The sequence below is a fragment of the Pristis pectinata genome, chromosome 2 (genome assembly GCF_009764475.1).
Source record: "Pristis pectinata isolate sPriPec2 chromosome 2, sPriPec2.1.pri, whole genome shotgun sequence".
NCBI lineage: Eukaryota > Metazoa > Chordata > Chondrichthyes > Rhinopristiformes > Pristidae > Pristis > Pristis pectinata.
In genome coordinates this window covers 49,994,116-50,021,158 of record NC_067406.1, presented here as the reverse complement: position 1 = coordinate 50,021,158, position 27,043 = coordinate 49,994,116, and the positions used below count along the sequence as shown (strand labels likewise).

Sequence of the window (27,043 nt, the reverse complement as noted above, 5' to 3'; positions counted from 1 at the left end):
GCATCCTGGTAAATCTCCTCTGCATCCTCGCTAAAGCTTCCATATCCTTCCTATAATGAGACGACCAGAACTGAACACAATACACCAAGTGTGGTATGACCAGAGTTTTATGGAGCTGCAACATTACATCACGGCTCTTGAACTCAATACCCCGACTAATGAAGGCCAACACACCATACGCCTTCTTAACAACCTTATCAACCTCCGTGGCAACCTTAGAACATAGAACAATTACAGCACAATTCAGGCCCTTCGGCCCACAAAGCTGTGCCGAACATGTCCCTACCCTAGAAATTACTAAGCTTACCCATAGCCCTCTATTTTACTCAGCTCCATATACCTATCTAACAGGCTCTTGAAAGATCCTATCGTATCAGCCTCCACCACCGTTTCCAGCAGCCCATTCCACCTTGAGGAAATCTATGGACATGGACTCCAAGATCCCTCTGTTCGTCCACACTGCTAAGAGTCCTGCCATTAACCTTGCATTCTGCCTTCAAATTCGATCTTCCAAAGTGTATCACTTCACACTTTTCCAGGTTGAACTCCACCTGCCACTTCGCAGCCCAGCTCTGCATCATATCAATGTCCTACTGTAACATACAACAACCTTCTACACTACCCACACCACCACCAACCTTTGTGTCACCTACAAACTTACTGACCCACCCTTCCACATCCTCATCCAAGTCATTTATAAAAATCACAAAGAGCAGGGGTCCCAGAACAGATCCCTGTGGAACACCGCTGGTCATCGACCTCCGGTCAGAATGCGCTCCATCTACAACCACCCTCTATCTTCTATGGGTGAGCCAATTCTGAACCAAACAGCCAAGTTTCCCTGGATCCCATACCTCAGGACTTTCTGAATGACTCTTCCATGAGGAACCTTATTAAACGCCTGACTAAAATCCATGTACACCACATCCACTGCTCTACCTTCAATGTGTATTGTCACATCCTCAAAGAATTCAATCAGGCTTGAGAGGCATTACATCCCTCTCACAAAGCCATGCTGACTGTCCCTAATCAGCAAATGCTTCTCCAAATGCCCATAAATCATATCACTAAGAATCATCTCCAGTAATTTGCCAACCACTGAAGTAAGACTCACTGGTCTGTAATTCCCAGGGTTGTCCCTACTCCCTTTCTTGAACAAAGGAACAACATTTGCTACCCTCCAATCATCTGGCACTACTCCTGTGGCCAGTGAGGACACAAATATCATTGCCAAAGGCACAGCAATCTCTTTACTTGCTTCCCGTAATAACCTTGGATATATCCCATTCAGCCCCAGTGACTTATCTATCCTAATGTTTTTCAAAAGCTCCAGCACATCCTCTTTCCTCACATCAACATGCCCTAGTGTGTCAGCCTGTTGTACGCCATCCTTGCCAACGTCAAGGTCTCTCTCACTGGTGAATACTGAAGCAAAGTATTCATTAAGGACCTACCCTACCTTTTCCATCTCCAGGCATGTTTCCTCTTTTATCCCTGATCAGTGCTACCCTCACTCTAGTCATCCTCCTATTCTTCACGTACGTGTAGAATGACTTGGGGTTTTCCTTAATCCTACTCCAAGGCCTTCTCATACCCCCTTCTGGCTTTCCTAAGCCCATTCTTAAGCTCCCTCCTGGCTACCTTGTAACCCTCCAGAACCCTGTCTGATCCTTGCTTTCTAAACCTCCTTCCTCTTGTCAAGATATTCTACATCTCTTGTCAACCACGATTCCTTCACTCTACCATCCTTAACTCTGCCTCAATGGGACAAACCTATCCAGAACCCCTTGCAAGTACTCTCTAAACAACCTCCACATTTCTGTTGTGCACTTCCCCAAGAACATCTGTCCCCAATTTACACTCCCAAGTTTCTGCCTAGCAGCAGCATAATTCCCCCTCCCCCAATTAAATACTTTCCCATATCATCTGCTCCTATCCATCTCCAAGGCTATGGTAAAGGTCTGTGAGTTATGTTCACTGTCTCCAAAATGCTCTCCCACCGAGAGATCTGACACCTGATCAGGCTCATTGCCTAGTACCAGGTCCAGTATGGCCTCTCCTTTTGTCGGCCTGTCCACATACTATGTCAGGAATCCTTCCTGGACACACCTAACAAACCCTGCCCCTTCTATCCCCTTTACACTAAGAAGTGATCACTCCCTTCCTGTTTCTGACTTCCACCCATACTGACTCAGTAGACGATCCCTCCAGGACATCCTCCTTTTCTACAGCTGTGACACTGTCCCTGAGCAGCAAAGCCACTCCCCCACCTCTTTTACCTCCGTCCCTGTCCCTTTTGAAATATCTAAACCCCAGAATATCCAGCAGGTACCCCTGCCCTTGTGACAGCCAAGTCTCTATAATGGCCACAACATCGCAGTTCCATGTACTTACCCATGGTCTAAGTTATTCACCCATGTTCCTGATACTTCTTGTATTAAAGTAGACACACTTCAGCCCCTCCAACTGACTGCAATTTTGCCCTTTCAAATGCCTATCCTTCCTCACAGTCTTTCTACACACTGCCTCTACTTCCACATTAAATGCACCAACCCAACCTATCACTCAGGTTCCCATCCCCCTGCCGATCTAGTTGAAACCCTCCCCAACAGCTATAGCAAACCTGCCCGCAAGAATATTCGTCGCCCTCCAGTTCAGGTATAACCAGTCCCTTTTGTACAGGTTGTACCTTCCCCAGAAGAGATCACAATGATCAACAAATCTGAAACCCTGCCCCCTGCACCAATTCCTCAGCCACGCAATCATCTGCCAAATCAACCTATTCTTACCCTCACTGGCACGTGGTACAGGCAGCAATCCAGAGATCACTACCCTTGAGGTCCTGCTTTTCAGCTTCCTACCTAGCTCCCTATACTCCCTCTTCAGGACCTCATCTCTTTTCCTACCTATGTCATTGGTACCAATATGTACCACGACCACTAGCTGTTCACCCTCCCCTTTCAGAATGCTGTGGACCCGATCTGAGTTCTCCCTGAACCTGGCACCCGGGAGGCAACATACCATCTAGGAGTCTCTTTTACATCCACAGAATCTCCTGTCTGCCCCCCTGACTATGGAATCCCCTATCACTACCGCCCTCCTCCTTCCCCCCTTCCCTTTGCGCCACACGACCAGGCTCAGTGCCAGAGACATGGTCACCGTGGCTTTCCCCAGGTAGGTCGCCGCTCCCCCCACCCTCCCCCACCAAACAGTATCCAAAGCAGTATACTTCTATTCAGTGGAACAGCCACAGGGGTACTCTGCACTACCTGCCTGTTCTCCTTCCTTCTTCTGACAGTTACCCAGTTACCTGTCTCCTGCAGCGTGGGAATGATTGCCTCCCTTTATGAACTGCTATGAACTCCTCATTCTGCTGTAGGAGCCAAAAGTCATCCAACTGCAGCTCCTGTTCCCTAACACGGTCTGTAAGGAGCTGCAGCTGGATGCAGCTCGTGCAGATGTAGCTATCAGGGAGACTGGAGGTCTCTCAAAATTCCCACATCTCATAAGATGAACACACCACTGACCCTGGAGTCATTCTAGCTGCTCTAGCCTGACACTAAAGGAAAAAAAATCAGAGAAAGAAAGACATAACCATTGAGAAATGCAGGGTTTGGCATCAGTGACCTAAACTGCATCTGACTCCATCAACTGAAAGGGACAATGGAGCAATCTTCCCACATTTGGTTGTCCTCAGAAATTCTTTTCCATCTTACATCTGATACATGAAGGCAAGCCACTATCTTAACCTGCAGGTCCACAACAGACCCCATCAGTGCAGAATGGTATCAAGTAATCCCCAGCAATTTTCCCTCACCGAATCAGCAAAAATACTTGATTGTATAAAGTATTCTTACCTGTATTGAAGTCAAGTTTGGTCATCTGCAGAGCATATGCTTCGCAGTCCTTCTTGCTGAAGCTAAAAATGATAACAGGCTGAAAATTCCTTTCCATGATCATCTTTACAATCTTGAATACATTTGATGGCCCTGCAGGCAAGAATAACAGTAACTTACAAAAGCATAATAACAGGCCTAGTTGGGAATAGAAGGCAACAGGAGAGGGGAATGCAGCCTCTAAACTCTGAGCTAGAGTAGACCCAGGTGGCAAACCTTGGCCTCCACCTCACATCAGGAGAACAATGAGAACCTCAAATTCAACCACATCAGCTGCTTTACCAGGAGGAAGAGGCATCCAATGAAGAGTGCAACTCAAGTACCTAGCTACAAAATACAGAAGAGGATCTATATTAAACTTAGGAAGAGTGATTATATGCAACGTATACCACACACACACACACACACACACACACACACACACACACACACACAAACAGAAGATTTTTTAATCAACACAAATTTAACTCTTCTTTTCCTTTTGCATTGATCTGAATGCTCAAAATAAACAAAGCATTTCCAGGTAAGATATTTACACAAAAACTGAAATAAGCAAACTAAATATAAACCATCAGCAGAAGCGTAAAGGCTGTTGAATATGCTAATAAATTAGCCCTACTTTTCAAAGGGAGAATGACTATATTCCTTCCAAAGTTATTGAACACAGCATTTGGCCGGCCATAGAAATATACTTTTATCAAAAATGATTGCTCAATTAAACTTTCCATTTTTTCCACCTACACATACTATTACCCTGCGAGCAGCTCATTTTGCTTCATTATTGGATAGAAATACTAGCTTAGCATAATTTATAATAATAACTGTTAATGTATAGCTACTTCATTTCAGTTGTAAAAGTTACTTTGAAAATCATGACGTAGTCAAATATAAACAAAAAGAGACCATAATTTCCAAGATTTATACTAATAAAAAAAGTATCATTCTGTCAGTTACCTTTTTATTGGGCTTTGTGAATCTTTAGTGATGAAAATGACAAATATTAATGTCATGTGGGATTCCCTAGGTCAGATGTAACATTACTGGATGCAAAATAAAGCAGGTCAGCTGCTTAGTCAAAAGAATCATTTTTTGACACAACTCCTACCAACCTTTTGTTTTTAAGCAAGACTGCCAGGTTACCAAAATAAAAATATCAACAGAAAGTCCTGGAAATACACAGCAGGCCAGGCAGCATCTGTGGAGAGAGAAACCATGTTCATGTTTCAGGCTAATGTCCTTTCATCATCTTATTTTTGTTGAAAGATTATCAATTTGAAATATTACTCTGATTCTCTCTCCACAGGTGCTGCATGACCTGCTGAGTATTTCTAGCAATTTCTGTTTTTATCACAAATTTCAGGCATTTGAAGTACTGTTTTTAAAATATCCACATCCACTTCATCAGAAGACTTAACCCATCAGTCAGAGTTCTAATTATTCAGTTTATCTTTTGGCTGATTTATGCTGTGTCCAACACAGAATGCTAAGACTAAGAGACCCCCCCCCCCCCCCCCCCCACCCCCCCAATAATTAGTATCAGTAGTATTCCAATTCTGACATTGGGAAGAAAGCACTGCAGTTTGACTTAACTGCTTTACAGCAAAGATCAAAATCATAAGAAATTTTGGTAGTCACAAACAGAAAAACTGAATTTATCTTATCAAATTATGTACAAAGAGAAAGAACCATATAATTTATAAAAGATCAAGTAATAAATATATATTAAAAAGCAGGTCAGAACAATTAAAAAATACCTACAGTATGAAATCCTGACATTCAAAGCATTCCTGCAATTAATTAGTTATGGAATAAAGATGTTATCACATGCAGTGGACAAGCTCATATTAGTGCCATTTCCTTATGCAGTGAGGACAGTGAAACTATCTGAATGAACTGTGCAGCAAAAGTTGAATCAAGAACCAAAGCAATCAGAATACAAGTATAGTATTTGGCCCCTTGAGCCTGTTCCAGTGTTCACCAAAATTAAAGCTGTACTTCTGCAATAAACTCCACTTTCCCACATTAATTCCTTATTGTTTAAGAATCTATTGACCTCATTCTTCATAATGCACTGGGGGTAGAAGAATTTTAAAAGATTCCCAATTCTGTATGAAGAAATGTTAAACTTATCCCTGTCCAGAATGGGTATCCCCTCATTCAGGGGCTATGAATCCCTCTCCATCCGCAGAAAACAACCTCCAAGTGTCTCTCCTTTTAAGGCCCCGAACAATTTGATGGTCTTGAGAATACAAGATCCTCACAGGATAACCCCCTAAAAATCAATCCAGTGAATTCTTAATTACAGCCACTCAAAGACAAGTTTGCCCATCTATAAGTAAGGAAATCTAAATTGTGTATTGCACTCCAGCTGTGGTTTCACATAAGGACATCATAACATTTGGAATTCCTTATGCTTATGGTGGATTTACATACAAGAACACCCAAATCACAAATAGCATTTGTCCCTCATACTTCAATGATAATTTGTTTTAATATTCTAATTAAATGTGGCTATTTTCACATTTGCCCTTATTATATTCCAGCTACCAACCTCTTACTCACCACTTAATCACTTTGGGTGGCTTAATGAAACAGCTAGCAAAGTTATTGCATTACAGCTCCAGTGACCCGAGTTCAATCCTGATCTCCAGTGCTGTGTGGAGTTCGTACATTCTCCATGACTGCATGGGTTTCCTCTAGATGTTTTGGTTTTCACCCACATCCAAAAGATGTAGTTGATGAGTTAACTGGCCACTTTAAACCTTTAAGCTGACCCTAGTGTGTAGGTGAATGGTAGAATCTCGAAGGAGCTGATGGGAATGTGGGCTGAATAAAATGGGATTAATGTAAATGAGTGCTTGATGATCAGTGCAGACTCAGAGGGCCACAGGGCTGTTTCCATGCAGTATGACTCTATGACTTAACTGGTACATACCCCTTTATATGTTCATTGATTTTTTCAACACTTACTCTAACCAAGACTGTACTGGTTTGGATATATTGCACTTGGTTCCCTTTCCTAAGCCAATGATAAAGAGTAAATTGATTTTAAACAAAGCTAATCATGTCAGTTTCTTTCTCTGTACCTTTAGTTCCTCCTTTCCGCCCCTTCGAATCAACTTTTGCAAGATCACCAGCATCTCTCAGTACCTGCATAGCTGTATTGAAGTTATCTTCTCTAAAATCTCCCTATTGTGTAAAGATAAAATCCAAACAATTATTTTTCAGAAATATGTCTAAAGTCATTAACATCACAACTGTCTATAGAGTTGGAGGGAAGATTAGTGATCTTTACATATTTGTCATATATCATTTACCAAAATGCAACTTCAAAATAACTTTCCGATCAAAACTAATGAACCACAATTAATTTGCTCCAATTTGAATACTCAGCAAAAATATCAACAGGTTTATTCTTTTCATAAAGACTTGTTCACTCTTTTGCAAATTTCTAGCAAAGGAGTGAGACAGCCTTTGTGACAAGAGTTTCTACTGTATTTTCACGCTACTGGCGAGCCAAAGACTAGCTTGATTTTATAGCATTTTCTGAGGATAGACAAAATGGCCACTTTTCCCACTTTGCTGGCAAGAACCATTTGACCAGAACCATAGCTGTTTTTGAAGGTTAAACCTTCAACACTAAGCTAGGATGCTGCCAGGAATTGTAGCCTTTGCTATTATAAACTCACTCAGGTATTTTCCGTTTTTAGATGCAGCATCAGGATAGTCCTTAAGTATGACCTCCAATGAAGCTGGGGTCTTTGGCAGGAGACCCAGATGGATCATCATCAGTACTCTTGGTTGAAGGCAGCAAACACTTCAGCCTTGTTTATTGTACTCTCATACTGGGCTCTGCCATTAAAAATGGGAATTTCACAGATACTTCTCTTCCCATTTTAAATGTCCAACAATTATGAATGCACGTGCCAAGACTGCAAAATTTTGACCTGATTAGCTGTAACACAGCAGCCAATCCGCACTCAGCAAACCCAAAAGCAGCAATGTGATTATGACCAGGTAATCTGCTTTCGTGATGTTGATTTAAGTAATAAACAAACCCCAGGGTGATAATTCCTCTGCAAAACAGTAGTGTGGGATCTTTTACTCCCGTCTGAAAAGCCAGAAGTGGGATCAATGTAATGCTACATTCAAAGGACTGCACCTGTCACAGTGCATTTTTCCTCTCTACTAAGCAGAAGTGTCAGCTAATTTTGTATGCTAATTTTTCTAGAAAAAGCTGCTGGCTGCTCAGTTGCTGATAGGGCTGTCATGGGGTCAGGAAGGTGACCCTTGGTCCACCCTACAGCTGTAATTTTCTTTCAGCTCTCCACCATTCTTTACTGCAACCTCATTAAATTTACATATTTTAATCACAATTACTAATACACTTTATAAGAAATGCAGTGCTTTTTCAATGATTAGTTTCACTCACATTTTCATCAACAACTAAGTGCAATCCATCACCGCCTGCTGGAAAAATATAGTGCTGTAGAGGTGTTGGTCTGTAGTCTGTGTAGATTACGTGACAAGGCTGAAATAAATTGTGACCAAGAAGCTGATTATAAAATTATTAAAAGTTGATCTTTCTTACCGTAGCATATATTATGTTGTCAAAATAATGACATTATAGAAGTTGTATTAAATTTGCTTCTGGAACTGCAAAAATTAGTGAGGTAGAAATAACTGAAGACGTGGGAGAGAATGCACATAATGGATAGACCACTCCAGTCAAATGATTTATATCCATGTGAAAGAACCATTTGTCAATCCAGTTTTCAAGTAGAATACTAATTTTCCTCAATTATCTCCATTCTCTTGGAATAATGTATTGTAAAGGCTCAAAAATGTTGATTTGTTATACTAGAATACATGATTTTTAAATTAAGTGATAAAGCAAAAGAATTATGGATTAATGGAATTAACTGCCACTGTGCGTAGAAATTCAGTGTTGGCTTCTCTTAAAAAAATAATTAAACCTACATTTTGAAGGGAAAATATCTGTTACTTTGATTACAAGTCATCGAAGGAGAACAGAAAAAGTAATTTGATTTTGCAAAGCACCTTAATGCCGCTTTGGGGCAAATTCAACTACTTCGAATCAAAGAATCACTCTTAAAGCATCAACAATTCTTTTGACAGCATGTGTGCCAGTCAGTATGTGAAAGCCTATGTTTGTGTCAAAGATTTATTAATTTCTACTGAGGAAATGAACAGCCAATTACTGTTGCTGACTGCACATCTAAAGAATAATGTGCACCTACACTAGGACCATTGCTAATCCACATCACTAATCCATTTGGCTGCCTTTGAATTGCATCCCTAATGTTCTTTAACAATGTAAATCAATCTCTTAATCTTGAAATGTGCAATTTATCCAGCTGGTATTTGCAGTCTCTCATGAGGTTCTTCTCAATTTCATCCTAGAATGACCAGGCTCCAATTTTAACACTTTGTCCCCTTGTTGTGAACTTCCCCATAAACTTTTTGCCACTTAATTCATGCCCCTTATTAAATTCCTGTTGCTATCAACATAAGTTACTGTCCTCTGTACAACCTTTTAGTGTCTATTCTTGCATCCAAGCCATTGATTACTTTCGTGTTGAACACTAATGCTTCATTGCATCACGTCACATTCCAGGATGCGGCCTACATTCTCTTTATCCTCGGTCTCCTCCCTTCCAACTAATTCCTAAACACCAAGAACATCTAACAGAACTCTCAAAAGGGGCCTAAGTATGACAGTACTTCAACTAAACAAATAAACTATGCAATCCACTAAGAGAAATCCAGATTCTTGCTTATTATTTCTTTATCAAAGAATAAAATTATATTCAATTACCTGTTTGTGAAGATGGCAAATCCACTCAGCAAATTGGCGTGCATTGGGAATAGTTGCAGAAAGGAACACATAATGAACATTGTCTGGGAGAAGAATAATTGTTTCCTCCCATACAACACCTCGTTCTGAAAGTAAAATACAGTAAAAAAAATCTTATTTTTTCCATGAAAACTATTAAATTGTGCTTGGTTTAACGTGTAGTGATGATGAAATAGAAACCAAGAAAATAAAATATGCATTATTGGAAATATAGTGCCATTCCAAAAATTTCCACTTCACAACTAGACAAAAGTAGCTATTATTGCATTTGCTGTAACATAGCGTCTATTTTTTCATTAAATGAAGCACAAAGATCCAAGTTTACGGTTACTTTTGTATTAATCTCAGCACATGTATTTAAAGAACTAAATCTGTTGACCAACAGAGATGCATATTTCTTTCATTAAAAACTCTACAAACATTTTTGTTCCTTTTCAGAAAATTACTCAACTTCAAAGTTTATTTTGGAAATTAAAATGTCTAACTGCAGCTCAAGATGGCACTCTTTTAATTTACTATTCATTATCAGTATCTGTGTACAGATATGTGCAAGCATCCCACAGACGTGGCAGAGGGTATACTTGGATGCAGTGTTGGTAAATTATCTAAATAGTTATTTAGTACTTCCCCAATGTCAATGCAAGCTGCTATTTTGTATTCATAAACAAGTGTTTACTTACCTGCATCTCTCATATAATGGATTTCATCAAAGATTACCCAGGCTACTTCTCTCATAACTCTGATCCTCTATACAACATACTCCTTAAAAATCTGCACAAAACATAAAATGAGGCTTAAGTCACAAAAAAAACAGAACTACTCAAGAACATCAGTTAACTTGATGTGCTGGGCTTGTGTGACCACAGTTGCTGTATGTGTCATCAGTCTCTAATTGCCCTCATTAACCCCATTTGATTTGACAATTCATCCCTAATGCAATGCTGGCCTCATCCAATCGCCAATATTCCTTTTGTCCCATCCATCTCTCCCTCCACCTTCTCTGCAACTTAAAACTACCTTCTTCTCTCTCTTTCCTAGTTCTGGGTGAAGGATCTTCAACCTGGAACATTATCTCTTTTTCCTTTTTCACAAATGCTGCTTGACCTGCTGAGTGTTTCCAGCACTTTCTACTTTTGTTGTTCATGAAGATCCTAGGTCCACAATGGAAGGTGTTGTGCTGAAATAGCAGTCTAATTAACCCAAGTAATCATGCAAAAACTCATTAAAAATATGAAGGTAGGTGTAAGCAAAATGAACAGTTCTTCTGCTGGTGACCCCCAAATCCTGGCCATTATGTTTCTATATTTCGTGACAGGGGAGTAGGGATAAATGTCAATACATTGGTGAACTTTACCTCAGTTGTCATAACTAAGCAGGAGGCTGTTGGATTGATAGTGACATCACCAGTCATTAATCCCACATCCTGGAACTCCTCATACATCTCACGATACTTCTGATTGCTCAATGCTTTGATAGGACTGGTAAAGATAACTCTTTGCTTATCACGTAAAGCAAGGGCTATTGCATACCTATAGGATGAGAAAATTTTTATCTAAGGTTATTTTTAAGGCATTTAAATAAAAATTCCTGCTGTATGTCATACTAGTTATATTAACAGAAATAAGCCAAGAAATACATGATGTTTTCACAGAGAATGAGAAAATTGCAAACGTTAGAAATCAGGAACAAAATGACTGATTACAAAGCATGTTGTTCTAACTACACATCTTCATTTTACATGAGGATGCACACGTATCTTGTGTACTTCATAATATATTATATTTTATTTCAGACTTCTTTTTAAAGAAAATAAATTTTAAAGCCAAGGCATTTAAACATTCCCGTGCACAGTTCTTGGAGTATTTATTGAAAGAAAAATGTAAGAAAATAACTAATATTTCTCGCTTTGACAAGCACGAAGGTTCAGGCAATTGGTTTGATGAGTACTTACTCAGCACAAACTGTTTTGCCAGCCGATGTATGTGCAGATACCAATACAGATTGGTTGTTGTCAATACAAGCAATAGCTTCTCTTTGAAAAGCATCCAGGATAAAAGGGTATTCCTGTAATTGAAAAAAAAATCACTTAAAAGTAATAATGATCACTTAGTTCTGGTTGATTTCTTATATATTCCAAATAACAGATTTTTGGCAAAAGCTGTCCAGCTATTTGATGGAGTGACAGAAAGATGAACATTGAGCGGTTGCCCAGTCAAGCCAGATACGAGAATAAATAGTGGTACTGAACCTTTGGAATTTCTATCCAAATGAGCTGTGGATATTCAAGGAAGCTCACATGCATGCACTAGGGGTGAAATGGCCTCCTCCTGCTTCTGTCTCTGTTCTTTTTTTTTGAGCCCCGTTTGCAACAGACCACTAAAAACATTCCAAATCTGTCAAACTTATGCAACAGATCACCGAACCTCAAGCACAAAACACATCTGGAATAAATTAAGCTTCCACAATCTTTTGTCTTGTTTTGAAGAAACATTGCACTTGAAACCTGCCTGCCCAGAAAACTGGCTATGCCACAGATAAACTAATAGCAGTGCAAACTTTCTGCTTAATCCTTCCTGCAGGTCTTGGAGGAAGTTCTAAATTTAAAGTTTTTTTTAAATACAAGATCAACTAATAGTAAATTCTTTTTAAATTACTAAGTGACTAACTATTTCTCACCAATATTCTAGCAAATAGTGCAGTAAGATTCTATGAAATTATTTTCTGTTATTTAATTTCAGATTATGAACCAACAGTGGATCAGATATGGTTTAAGAATTTTAACAGAAATCATTTTGCCACTTGTATTAAGCAATGTACCTTACCACCCTTTCTGAAGTATATAAGATAATATCCTTTAATCCAATTTTCTTCTGTAAATATTTTTTTAAAACACTGCCCAGCTACACTGCATTCAGGAATGTACAAATGAGTAACAAACATTTGGAATGGAAAACCTCAAAACCCGTGCAATTTGCCTAGAACACTGTTGGCAGTCCAAAGTGAAATCTCCAAACCAATTCTTTATTCAAGTTTCAATGACATCATGTTCAATTGTTAATTGTACATTGAAAACACCTGTGAGTGGTGTCCAGGCACTGAAGGTAATATGGCAATAGGTAACATAAATCTAAAATTATGCGACATGTTGCAAATTATAGGGGCTGCCAGAGAAATCTGCCAACCCCATCGTTCCAAACAGGCAATGGGAACAAAAATTTGTAATCACCACGAGGAAACAAAACATACATCAAAAAATATGAATTTAATGGATTTCATAAATAAATATGAGAAACAATTAGTACAATTTGGATGAGAATGTAGGTGGCATGATTAGTAAAACTGGTGGTGTAGTGGACAGTGAAGAAGGCTTTACAACAGGATCTAGATAACTGGGAAAGTGGGCAAAGGAATGGCAGATGGAATTTAACTCAGACAAATGCGAAGCGATGCATTTTCAGCATAGGTTTAAGGTGAAAGATTTAAAGATGATCTGAACGGCAGGTTTTTCCACACAGAGGGTAGTGGGTATATGGAACATTTTTTGGAGCAGGAGCTTTGAAAAGAGGTGAGTCTCTGGGTGTGTGAGTTTCACCTTGCAAGAGTCTACAAGAGGCACATTTGCAAAATGTTAATAGCTGATTGGCTTATTAACAGCAGCGAATAAAAGGAAGGTAGGTATAAGTGGAGCAGCCATTGTGTGAGTGGATCAGTGTTAGAGTGGGGGATGAGGCAAAGGTAAGTCTCTGGTAAGTTTCTTTCTTTGGTTTTTCCTTTAGTGCCAGGCCAGAGTAGTTAGAATGGCTCCAGGGTCAGTGGTGTGTTCATCTTGTGAGATGCGGGAGTTCTGGGAGACCTCCAGTCTCCCTGATAGCTACATCTGCACGAGGTGCATCCAGCTGCAGCTCCTTACAGACTGTGTTAGGGAACTGGAGATGCAGCTGGAAGACCTTTAGCTTCTATGGGAGAACAAGGAGTTCATAGATAAGAGCTACAGGGAAGCAGTCACTCCTAAGCTGCAGGAGGCAGGTAGCTGGGTGACTGTCAGGAAAAGGAAGGAGAATAGGCAGGTAGAATGAATGCAGAGTACTCCTGTGGCTGTTCCCCCTCAATAACAAGTATACTGCATTGGATACTGTTGGTGGGGGATGACCTACCAGGAGAAAGCTGCAGTGACCAGGTCTTTGGCACTGTGCCTGGTTGTGTGGCACAGAAGGTAAGTGGGGAGAAGAGGTGAATGGTAGTGATAGGGGATTCCATAAAAATGTAAAAGTAACTGAGAATGTAGGGGTTCATGTTATTCAGCTGCTGTGGCCTAACCATGGTGTGACTATAGTTGAGATGCATGAAGATGCAGGTGTTTGTGTAAATCAAAGTAGTAGTTAGTTAATCAGTATCCTGTCTTCACTGGCTGTTTGTGATAAGCGGTTAGCCTTGGAGCCTGGAGCTGTCTGTGACTTCAGATTGTAGCATGATGAACTGTTGCTGAGTTACAGACTGCTCAAGGATAGGAAAGTAATGGATAATGAAGCAAAAAATAAATTGTTATAGATGGCTTGGTATGTGAAACTTAGCATGTAGGCTTCTTTATAAAAGGAGGGACCCTGGCATGTGAATCTCTGAGTGGGGATCAGTACAGAGCTCCGGTTACACTGTTTACTCTTTCTCTGTATCCCTCACTCCCACTAGCATTAAAATAATAAAGCATTAATTATACACTCCTTGGTTCTGCTGTTGTCTGCTTTATTACAGTGTGGGTCAACTTTCACAGTAAGGGGGTCAGACAGGAGATTCTGCGGACGTAAAAGAGACTCCCGGTTGATATGTTGCCTCCCTGGTGCCAGGGACAGGAAGCACTAAGATTGGGTCCACAGCATTCTGAAAGGGGAGGGTGAACAGCCAGAGGTCATGGTACATATTGGTACCAATGACGTATGTAGGAAAAGAGATGAGGCCCTGAAGAGGGAATATAGGGAGCTAGGTAGGAAGCTGAAAAGCAGGACCTCAAGGGTAGTAATCTCTGGATTGCTGCCTGTGCCAGTGAGGGTAAGAATAGGTTTATTTGGCAGATGATTGCGTGGTTGAGGAGCTGGTGCAGGGAGCAGGGTTTCAGATTTGTTGATCATTGGGATCTCTTCTGGGGAAGGTATGACTTGTACAAAAGGGACGGGTTACACCTAAACTGGAGGGGGACCAATATTCTTGCGGGCAGGTTTGCTAAGCTGTTGGGGAGGGTTTAAACTAGTTTGGCGGGGGGTGGGAACCTGAGTGATGGGTCAGGGATTGGTGCACTTAGTGGAGAAGTAGATACAGCATGTAGAAAGACTTCGACAAAGGAGGTGAAAGGGCAAAATTACAGTCAGTTGGATGGGCTGAAGTGTGTCTACTTTAATACGAGAAGTATCAGAAACAAGGGTGATGAACTTGGAGCATAGTTAAGTAGATGGAACTACGACGTTGTGACCATCACAGAGACTTGGCTGTCACAAGGGCAGGAATGGCTGCTGGATATTCTAGGGTTTAGGTGTTTCAAAAGGGACCGAGCTGGAAGTAAGAGGTGGGGGAGTGGTTTTGCTGATCTGGGAGTGTCCCAGCTGTAGAAAGGGAGGATGTCTTGGAGGGATCATCTACTGAGTCAGTGTGGTGGAAGTCAGAAACAGGAAGGGTGCAATCACTCTATTGGGAGTATCCTACAGACTCCCACCACCCACCCCTTCCCCCCCACCCCCATAGCAACAGAGACACTGAGGAGCAGATCAGAAGGCTGATTTTGGAGAGGTGCAAAAATAACAGGGTTGTCGTCATGGGTGATTTCAACTTCCCTAATATTAATTGGCACTTCCTTTAGTGTAAAAGGGGATAGAAGGGGTAGAGTTTGTTAGGTATGTCCAGGAAGGATTCCTGACAGTGTATGGACAGGCTGACAAGAGGAGAGGGCATTACTGGACCTGGTACTAGACAATGAGCCTGATCAGGTTTCAGATCTCTCGGTGGAAGAGCGTTTTGGAGACAGTGACCATAACTCCTTCTCCTTTACCATAGCCTTGGAGAGGGATAGGAGCAGTCCATAGGGGAAAGTATTTAATTGGGGGAGTTATGATGCTTTAAGACAGCAACTTGGGAGTGTAAATTGGGTACAGATGTTCTTCAGGAAGTGCACAGTGGAAATGTGGAGGTTGTATAGGGAATATCTGATAGGGTTCGGGATAGGTTTGTCCCATTGAGACAGGGTAAGGATGGCACAGTGAAGGAAATGTGGTTGATGAGATGTAGAATATCTTGTCAAGAGGAAGAAAGCTTACCTAAGATTTAGAAAGCAATGATCGGACAGGGTTCTGGAGAGTTACAAGGTAGCCAGGAGGGAGCTTAAGAATGGACTTAGGAGAGCTAAAAGGGGGCATGAGAAGGCCTTGAAGTAGAATTAAGAAAAACTCCAAGGCATTCTACAGGATGTGAAGAATAGGAGGATGACTAGAGAGGGTTGGACTGATAAGGAATAAAAGAGGGAACATGCCTGGAGACGGAAGAGGTAGGGGAGGTCCTTAATGAATACTTTGCTTCAATATTAAGTGAGAGACCTTGATGTTGGCAAGCATGGCATATAACAGGCTGATGTGCTAAGGCATGTTGACATGAGGAAAAAGGATGTGCTGAAACTTTTGGGGAAAAACATCTGGATAAATAACTGGGGCCAGATGGGATATATCCAAGGTTATTATGGGAAGCGAGGGAAGAAACACATTGATGAAGGTAGAGTAGTGGATGTGGTGTACATGGATTTTAGTAAGGCATTTGATAAGGTGCCTCATGGAAGGCTCATCCAGAAAGTCAGGAGGCACGGGATCCAGGGAAACCTGGCTGTGTGGATTCAAAATTAGCTCTCCCATAGAAGACAGAGGGTGGTGGTAGATGGTGTGTATTCTGCCTGGAAGTCTGACCTGTGGTGTTCCACAAGGATCTGTTCTGGGACCCCTGTTCTTTGATTTTTATAAATGACTTGGATGAGGATGTGGAAGGGTGGGTTAGTAACTTTGCAGATGACATGAAGGCTGGTGGTGGTGTGCATAGTGTAGAAGGTTGCTGTAGGTTACAACAGGACATTGATATGATGCAGAGCTGGGCTGAGAAGTGGCAGATGGAATTTAACCCAGAAAAGTGTGAAGTGCTGGCAGGACTCTTGGCAGTGTGGAGGAACGGGGATCTTGGGATCCATGTCCATAGATCCCTCAAGGTTGCCGTGCAGGTTGATAGGGTTGTTAACGTGGTGTATGGTGTGTTGGCCTTCACTAGTCAGGGTATTGAGTTCAAGAGCTGTGAGGTAATGTTGCAGCTCCACAGAACTCTAGTTAGACCACACTTGGAGTATTGTGTTCAGTTCTGCTCACCTTATTATAGGAAGGATGTGGAAGCTTTAGAGTGGGTGCAGAGGATTGGAGAGCATGTCTTATGAGGATAGGTTGAGTGAGCTGGGGCTTTTCTCTTTGGAGAGGAGGAGGATGACAGGTGACTCAATAGAGGTGTACAACATAAGAGGCATAGATCGAGTGGACAGTCAGACTTTTCCCAGGGTGAAAATGGCTAAGATGAGGGGGCATAACTTTAAGGTGATTGGAGGAAGGTATAGGGAGGATGTCAAAGGTAAGTTTTAAAACAGTGGTGGGTGCATGGAACGCACTGCCTGCAGAGGTTGTGGGGGCAGATACATTAGGGACATTTAAGAGACTCTTAGATAGCCCTTCATTTTTCTATCATTCCTGTGGCTATGTGGGAAGGGTTAGATAGATCTTAGAGCAGTATAAAATGTTGGCACAACATCGTGGGCCAAAGGGCTTGTACTGTGCTGTAATGTTCCTGATCTATTCTGTGATCTAAACTGCCAGAGGAATTGGCAAAGCCAAGTACAATTACAACACAGAGAAGCCATTTGGACAGATACAAAAATAGGAAAGATTTACAGGGATATGGGATGAGCTCAGTAGGCACCTTGGTCAGATGGACAAGTTGGGCTGAAGGGCCTGTTTCTGCACTGTTTAACTCTCATTTTATGACTGTCTCTCCTGGACACCCAACTGCAAAATCACAAAAGAAATAGTGCACTACAGTCACCTAATCTACACCCCTCAATCGAGTGGGTTAATGTAAAAGGGCTGAAGAAAAACCAGTAAATAAAAAGCAGCTGGATTAAATGAAAATGGCACTATGTAGTGATGAATGAAGTGCAGAGAAAATCAGCAATAAAGGATTCTTGACATTTTGTATATAAATACATGCAGTTCAACTGCAAAGACTATTGCACCAATCAAGAGAAAATGTAGGCTTCACATGAAGCATGGTGAGAAGGATCGGGATAATCATACCAGCTGTAGCTCAGTCCTCATTTCAAAGCAACATATTCATTACTTGTGTATATACATTAAGATGTGATAAATAGTAAATATGACAGAAACCAACAAAGCAATCAATGGCAACTAAAAGTGCACTAAGTTTATCCGATGAAATGGTAGCTAACAGAATGGGGCATTAAATTTGGTCTCTGCAATGTCAAAACTGCATGGAAATTGACCAATTTCTTCTTAAATAAGCTGAACAAAATGTCAGGGGAAAGAACATTCCATAACTATTCAATTGTACAACAACTGGTTTGCCCAATGATGACTGTTATGCTGAAGGAAATGTGCGGGCATAGCACCATCATGTGGCCAATACCAAATACTGTAGTCAGAATTGATGAGGCACAATGTTAAATGCAGAAACAGTGCCTTACAGGGCAGGAAAACCATTACAATGTCAAAACTATTCAGGACAAAATTCCAGTAATTCACCAAAATACCAAGTTTTTCCACGAGTTCTTGAAAGAGCTAAAAAAAAAACAAATTTAAACCCAGAATTTAGATTGAACTGTTTTTATATACATTCAAACTTTAAGGTTGATCAGACAAGTCCTACTTTGACCACTGCTGCAAGGCGAGTTAATATATTGATCACAAAGGAAAACAATTTCATAATAAGTTAAATATTTGTGTATTAATCACAAGACAATAGTAGCAGTACAGTGTATAGAGTATTTAACAAACACCTTTTGATCTTTCATTTGTGAATAGATATAAAATTCCAATCATAAAACATTAAGGGAAGCTTGGCTACATAAGTTGAGGGTTAAAGAATTGCACTGTTTTACAAATTAATGACACAAGCATCAAAGTTTCTGTTAAGTGTAATGAGGATCTTTGGTTTTGTAATTACTAGAGATGGTGCAGAACCAAGACCGAGCAATTGTCAGCAAGACCAAGGAATTGATTGTGGACTCCAGGAAGGGGATGTTGGGAGAACACACACCAGTCCTCAATGAGGGGTCAGCGGTGCAAACTGTGAACAGCTTCAAGTTCCTGGGTGTCATCTAAGAGGATCTATCTTGGGCCCAGCACATTGATGCAATCAAGGCGGCACACCAGTGGCTCTACTTTGTTTGAGGAGATTTGGTATGTCACCGAAGACTCTTGCAAATTTCTGCAGATGTACGGTGGAGAGCATTCTGACTGGCTGCATCACCGCCTGGTACGGAGGCTCCAATGCGCAGGATCGAAAGAGACTAAGACTTGGCCAGCTCCACAGACACAACCCTCCCCACCACTGAGGACATCTTCAAGAGGCAGTGCATCAAGAAGGCAGCATCCATCATTAAGGGCCCTCACCACCTGGGACATGCCCTCTTCACATTACTACCATCAGGGAGGTGGTACAAGAGCCTCAAGACCCATACTCTGTTTCAGAAACAGCTTCTTCCCCTCCATCAGATTTCTGATTGGTCCATGAACACTACCTTGTTATTCCTCTTTTGCACTATTTATGTCTTTGTCTGGCACTATACTACTGCCACAAAGCAACAAATTTCATGACACATGTCAGTGACAATAAATCTGATTCTGAGACCAAGTGTGAATGTCTTCTTTTTCCTATACAGTGGTCACTGATGCAATCAAATGTCTGACAATTATGTAGAAAAACTGTAAAGACAGTGAACCTGTATCACAGTTACATTGATAGAGACAAGGGGATATGAGCAATTGCTCATGAAATTGAAAGCCTTCAGGAAGAATAAGGTTGGAAGAGATGTGAATAAGGCCACAGCAATGGCCAAACTACAATGAGGTGCAAAAAGGTCTTCAATGGCATTAACTGAGTGGCCTTTCTTTGAGAATTGAGGGTTAAAGTGAAGCACTTGGCAGAAAGATTCACAAAGAGACAAGGTCAGCATGCAAAACAGGAACAAGAGGAGCAGACTGAAGATGACATCACCTGTGCCCAGGGGCTGTGAGCTATTTCAAACTATCTCCTGGCTTTGAATACAGAATTTTGTACTAAATAGTCTGTCAATATATTACAATTGCCACTGGTTGCTACTCATCTTGCATTGTCCAAGAACCATTCTAGTCTTATAGCTTTCAGGTCTTCTTTCAGCTCCACAAAAACTTTCACCCCCATTGGTAGGATAAGACATCAACAGTTATCTATCCAGAAAGTTCAATCAAACGGTACCTTTGCTGCTTTTCCGACACGAGGTTTCAGTTGCTCATATTCATCGTACATCGGAATGGCCACCTGGAAGTTATTACAATAATAATTCTATTTTAGAATTTGGATGACTTAAGTTTACTTCAAAATTTACATGTAGGAAATAATATGTAGCACACTGAATCAAACAACAAAGTGACTCAGAATGAAAATGTCTGCCCACTTTGTCTGATCCAGATATTTACTCATCAATTTAACACAACCCAAGATACTACTTGAGTAATAGAAATGCATTTTATGCACTGTTCAATACCTAAAAAGGAATAATATCCACATATGCAGTTGTCTCCAAGAAAGCAACATTCTGAAGTGCTACTGATTGTTGGTTCCATGTGCGTTCCTAGCTACCTACAGAGAAATTTTCTGCTCTACCATTGCTACTCACTTACACTTTGATTCGTTGCCCAAAGATCTTTTGTTTTGTGTCTGCTGCATCAACAATTACAATCATCTTCAAAAATTGCTCAATTTTACCGAACTGTTCTATTCTCTGCAGAAGTCCTCTGAATTTCCCTCTCCCCCCAACATTGCTTTTTTTTTTGCACCTATTCTGCAATACAAGTTCAAAACAAACTCCATGTACTGATCACTTATTCATGTTTATGTCATTAAAAAAGCCTGCAGAGAGTTACTATACACTTATTGACTAGGGTAGAAAACAAAGGAGCAAAGCAATTCAAATTTTCCCATGATCTACAGTAATATGATTCAACTTGAATGCAGTTAGCTCTTATTCAAGAGTGGTATGAAGAATAGGACACTGGAAAAAGATGTATGTGCATAACTTGTAACTCAGCAATCAATCTTTAACTAGATGCATAAGAGAACCACACATGCAATTCACAGGGATTTGACATTAACATTGTTTTTTTAAATGAGGTGTTTTTCATCATAAAGTTCAGAATGATGGAGAAACCAGTTAATTTAAGGCACTTACCTCATGGTTACATCCCTCTACTGTTTCAACTTGTTCCACCTTCACCTTGGGCATCAAGTCTGCAAGACTAAATAACCAAATTCAACTGGCACTCAGTATTTATTGTAACATGTAAATTTTACCAATACATTCATGGTGAATCAATCAAAACTCAGTAAATCATTAGTTATATAAATTTAGAATAACATTTGTAATTTCATGGTACCTATTAATAAGCTTTGGGTGTAAATGACCAATTTTTCTGAAATCTATTCTTGCAGGAATTGTCAAAAGAGACTTTCCGGCCTTAATGAATTTCTCTCGTAATACAGAGAGATTCCCCTCTTCTACCCATATTCTAAATCCTCATTGGACAAAGCAAGGTTAGACAAACTTGGACAAACCATTTCCCTGCTCTCTTGTTTGTGAACGGTGCTTGGTCGTGATACTTCAATTTCCACTCTTAAACTTTAGAAATAAAATATCCTTGTCAGAGAAATATATGTGAAATTATCCGAGAGCCATCTTTACCTACCTTCTAACTATTTTCAACAAGTGATGGTACGTGTACATAACATGTTGACCATGAATAGCCACTAAAGTTCATCAGCATAGTACAGGCCCTTCGGCCCACAATGTTGTGCCCAACATTTTATCCTGCTCTAACCCTTCTCTCCCACATAACCCCCTAATTTTTCTACGATTCATTTGTCTAAGAGTCTCTTAAATATCCCCAATGTATCTGCCCCCACAACCTCTGCAGGCAGTGTGTCCCACGCACCCACTACTCTCTGTGTAAAAACACTCACCCCTGACATCCCCCTTATACCTTCCTCCAATCACCTTAAAATCGGGTTAGCTACTGTCGCCCTGGGAAAAAGTCTCTGACTGTCCACTTGATCTATGCCTCTTATCATCTTGTACACCTCTATCAAGTCACCTCTCATCCTCCTCCTCTCCAAAGAGAAAAGCCCTAGCTCGCTCAACCTATCCTCATAAGACATGGTCTCCAATCCAGGCAACATCCTGGTAAATCTCCTCTGCATCCTCTCTAAAGCTTCCACATCCTTTCTATAATGAGTGTGGTCTGACCAGAGTTCTACAGAGCTGCAACATCACCTCGCAGCTCTTGAACGCAATACCCTGACTAATGAAGGCCAACACTCCATACGCCTTCTTAACAAGCCTATCGACCTGCGTGGCAACTTGAAGTTTTTGCAGAATGTTTTCTTCCATGAGATGAAATAGAAAACAGCAAACAGCAAACAGCATCAGTACAAACACCATACAACATGCACTGCCCGTGATCTTTCTTCACCCGAATTGCCTTCCTCTTCACAGCTGTGTCAGTGACCTAGTGCAGTGTTGTCTGGACACTTAGAAGCTAAAATAAGCAGCCATGAAAAGATAACACTAAGTTTGCCGATGATACCAAAACTGGCACTGTGATTGATAGTGAGGAAGAAAGTTCCTAGCTGCAGGTTAGGAGGACACAAAAGTGGCAAACTCCATTCAATCTGCACAGGTATGCATTTGCAGAGAGCAGATACAGTAAAAGAATGTGCAATAAATGATAGGGTACCAATAAGTATATGGAAATCAGAGAGATCTTGGAATATATGTCTAAAGATAGCTAGTTAAGCAAGCTAACAGGATATTTGCCTTTATTGACCAAGGAAGTCATGCTAACATTGCATGAAATATTGGCTGCTACTGCATCATTACTGAGATTTCTGGCCACTGCAAAAACGGATGAATGTGGAGGCACTAGACCATGTGCCAAGGCTAAAGAATTACAGTTATGGTAAGTCTCTCTATGATGGAAATTATTTGGTGGAATGGAGACTGAGGGGAGATTTAATTTTCTAAAATTAAGTTTTCTAAAATTATGGAAAGGGAACAAAAAGGATCCATCTAAATTAAAATGGTTGACAATTATGCATTCAAGAAGCCATCAAGTTTCAGTTTTCATAGAAAAACAAATTAATTTAATCAAGTAAATGTCGAGAACGTTTACTTTTGTGGACTAATTGAATAAATATTACGTAACATCTTCAAAATATTTTGGCTTGAGTATTTTTAACTACAGACATTTTACAATCTATGTTTCAAGAATACTCATATTTTAAAAACATTACTTAATTTCCTCTGTGGATATGGCTTCGAGTTTGGGCTTTTTTCCAAATATTGCATCATCTGGATTATCAGTATCGACATCACGCTTATTCTTCACTGAAGAAATTGTACTTGCATCTCGAAGAGCTCCATCAGTGGCCTCCCTGTAAAACACAAATCAAAACAGGACCCATGTTCTTAAAATAGCTTGTTTTAATCTTTGTAGCAACTCACCGTCTGAGCAAGCGAACAGGCTCGGCGGTCAGGTTGCACGTTGTCGGAGCGGCGAGGCCCAAGATGGCGGTGGGCCTTCGTCTTCCCTGAGCGACAGGGAGAACCCGCGCGCGGGGAAGATTTGATGACATAGCATATACGTCATTGCCATTCTGAGTGGGCGGGAACAGGCTCTCTTAGAAGGCCCGCGCAAGGCGGGAAAATAAACCAGTTCTTGTTCTGAAACCCTTCGACTAGTATCTTGTTTTTTTCATCACGGTAGCAGCCGCTACATTGGTGACCCCGACGGTCCAAACGGATCTTGGACCTGCACAATGGACGACAATGCAGCAGCCAACGCAGTGGCACTCAAGCTGCCCACTTTTTGGACACTTCGTCCCAGCGTCTGGTTTGACCACGCCGAAGCACAATTCCACCTTCGGCAGATCACCTCCGACTCCACAAAGTACTACCATCTGGTTAGCTCTCTGGACCAGGAGACAGCCGCCCAGGTCGGAGACTTCATCCAGTCTCCTCCGGAGGAAGATAAGTACCCAGCTTTCAAAGACCTTCCGATTCGGACCTTCGGCCTCTCCCGTCACAAGCGCGCTGCCTGCCTGCTTCATCTCGACGGCCTGGGGGACAGATCCCCATCCGCCCTAATGAATGAGATGCTGGCATTGGCCGAGGGACACAAGCCCTGCCTAATGTTCGAACAGGCCTTCCTTGAACAACTACCCGATGACATTCACCTGCTGTCAGCCGATGCCAACTTCAGCAACCTGTGAGGTAGCTGCCCAGGCAGATGTCCTGTGGAAGGCCAAACGCGAGAGTGGTTCGTCCATCGGCCAAATCGCCAGGCCGCGAGCCCAACGCCCGCCTCAACCAGTCCCAGGAACCGAGCGACCACACCCCAGAAACACAGACGACGACACTGGTGACCAGCTGTGTTTCTACTATCAGAGGTGGGGCGCGGAGGCCCGTCGATGCCACCCACCCTGCAAGTTTCAGGGAAACGCCAGGGCCAGCCGCCACTGATGGCTACAGCGGCTGGCCGCCAACAAAGCCTCCTATTCGTTCAGGACAAGCAGTTTGGGCGGCGTTTCCTCGTTGATACTGGAGCAGAGGTCAGTATTTTGCCCCCGACCAGCCGCGACACTCGTAACAGGCAACAAGGTCCTGTACTCAATCCGCAAACGGCACAACGATACAGACTTTTGGTACCCGTACACTTCAATTACAGTTCGGCGGCAGCTGTTTTACCTGGACCTTTACCCTTGCCACCGTCGCCCGACCACTCCTAGGAGCCGATTTCCTTCGGGCCCACAACCTGTTAGTCGACCTGTGAGGGAAGCGGTTAGTTCACTCCAGACCTACCCCCTGGGAGAAACCAGCCTACCAGCCCCGCGCCTGGACTCCATTTCCCTGTCTGGCAACGAGTTCACCAAGCTCCTAGCCGAATTCCCATCAGTTTTGGCACCTTGGTTTACAAATTCTAGGCCCAAACACAGGGTGCGACACCACATCATTACCACAGAGCCACCCCTTCATGCCCGAGCATGACGACTACCTCCAGACAAGCTCCGCCTGGCAAAGGAAGAGTTCCGTCGCATGGAGGAGCTGGGGATTGTTCACAGGTCAGACAACCCCTGGGCCTCCCCCCTGCACATGGTCCCCAAAGCCACCGGCGGGTGGAGGCCCTGCGGCGACTACCGCAGGCTGAATGACGCCACCACCCCGGACCGCTATCCCATCCCTCACATCCAGGACTTCGCAGCGAACTTACACGGGGCCCGCATCTTTTCCAAAGTGGACCTCGTTAGGGGATACCACCAAATCCCGGTCCATCCAGATGACGTCCCCAAAACTGCGATTATTACCCCATTCGGCCTTTTCGAATTCCCTCGAATGCCGTTCAGCCTTAAGAACGCCGCGCAGACCTTCCAGTGACTCATGGACGTGGTAGGCCGAGACCTGGACTTCGTGTTCATTTACTTAGATGACATACTAATCGCCAGCCGTGACCGCCAAGAACACCTTTCCCACCTCCACCAACTGTATTCCCGTCTCCGTGATTTCAGCCTCACGATCAACCCGGCCAAGTGCCAATTCGGACTTTATCGATTTCCTCGGCCACAAAATCACCAGCGATGGGGCAACACCCCTACCCGCCAAGGTAGACGCTATCTGCCATTTTGCCCGCCCCAACACGGCCAAAGGCCTACAGGAATTCCTTGGGATGGTCAACTTTTGCCATCGGTTCATCCCTGCAGCAGCCCGTATCATGCGCCCTTTGTTCTCGCTGATGGCTGGTAAGGGCAAGGACATTGCCTGGAACGACGAGGCTGTGGCTGCCTTCGTTAAGGCCAAGGACACCCTGGTAGACGCCACGATGCTTGTACACCCTAGGACAGACGTCCCAACTGCCCTCATGGTGGATGCATCCAACACCGTGGGTTGGTGGGGTACTGGAACAATTAATCAAAGGCCATTGGCAACACTTGGCATTTTTCAGCAAGCACCTTAAACCACCCGAACTGAAATACAGGGCTTTTGATCTGGAACTTCTAGCACTGTACCTGGCAGTCCGGCATTTCCGGTACTTTCTAGAAGGCAGGCCTTTTACCGCTTTCACTGACCATAAGCCTTTGTCCTTCCCCTTCTCCAAAGTCTCCGATCCCTGGTCAGCTCGTCAACAGAGACATTTGTCCTACATTTCCAAATTCACAACGGATATCCAACATGTCTCCGGAAAGGACAATGTCGTTGCTGACGCACTTTCCAGACTGACCATCCACAACCTGTCCCTGGGTGTCGACTACACGGCCCTGGCTGACGCACAGCAAGCCGGCGACGAGCTGCCCAGCTACAGAACCGCAGTCTTGGGCCTGCAACTCCAAGATTTCTTGGTTGGTCCAGGTCGGCAGACCCTCCTTTGCGACATCACAACAGGTCAAGCCCGTCCTATAGTTCCTGTAGCCTAGCGGAAACGTGTTTTCGACTCGATACATGGGTTGGCGCACCCATCCATCAGATCAACTGTCCGACTGGTTGCCAGCAAGTTTGTCTGGCATGGCCTGCGCAAACAGGTCAGAGGGTGGGCCAGGACTTGTCCGCACTGCCAGACATCGAAAATCCAACGACACACCAAAGTCCTGCCACAGCAGTTTGAGCCTACCCATAGAAGGTTCGACCACATCCACGTCGACCTCGTTGGCCCTCTGCCAGTTTCAAGAGGAGCCCGGTACCTCCTTACCATCATGGACTGGTTCATGAGGTGGCCAGAGGCAACCCCTCTACCCGACAGCCCGGGCGCTGCTCACAACTTGGATCTCACGTTATGGTGTTCCGGCCCACATCACTTCAGACAGAGGCACCCAATTTACCTCCAGCCTCTGGTCTGCATTAGCGAACATGCTGGGGATGCAGCTGCACACCACCACAGCCTACCACCCT

General features: G+C 42.6%; 1 protein-coding gene across 1 annotated transcript in view; it reads right to left on the bottom strand.

Annotated features, from left to right (window-relative positions):
* Window positions 1-27,043, bottom strand: part of mtrex (Mtr4 exosome RNA helicase) — a 98,868-nt gene that overhangs the window by 57,272 nt on the left and 14,553 nt on the right. Inside the window, 11 exon segments of the mRNA XM_052036933.1 lie at window positions 3,858-3,989; window positions 6,983-7,085; window positions 8,329-8,427; window positions 9,736-9,860; window positions 10,455-10,511; window positions 10,514-10,545; window positions 11,124-11,303; window positions 11,726-11,838; window positions 20,308-20,370; window positions 21,281-21,347; window positions 23,398-23,538. Coding sequence (XP_051892893.1) covers window positions 3,858-3,989; window positions 6,983-7,085; window positions 8,329-8,427; window positions 9,736-9,860; window positions 10,455-10,511; window positions 10,514-10,545; window positions 11,124-11,303; window positions 11,726-11,838; window positions 20,308-20,370; window positions 21,281-21,347; window positions 23,398-23,538 — 1,112 coding nt within the window.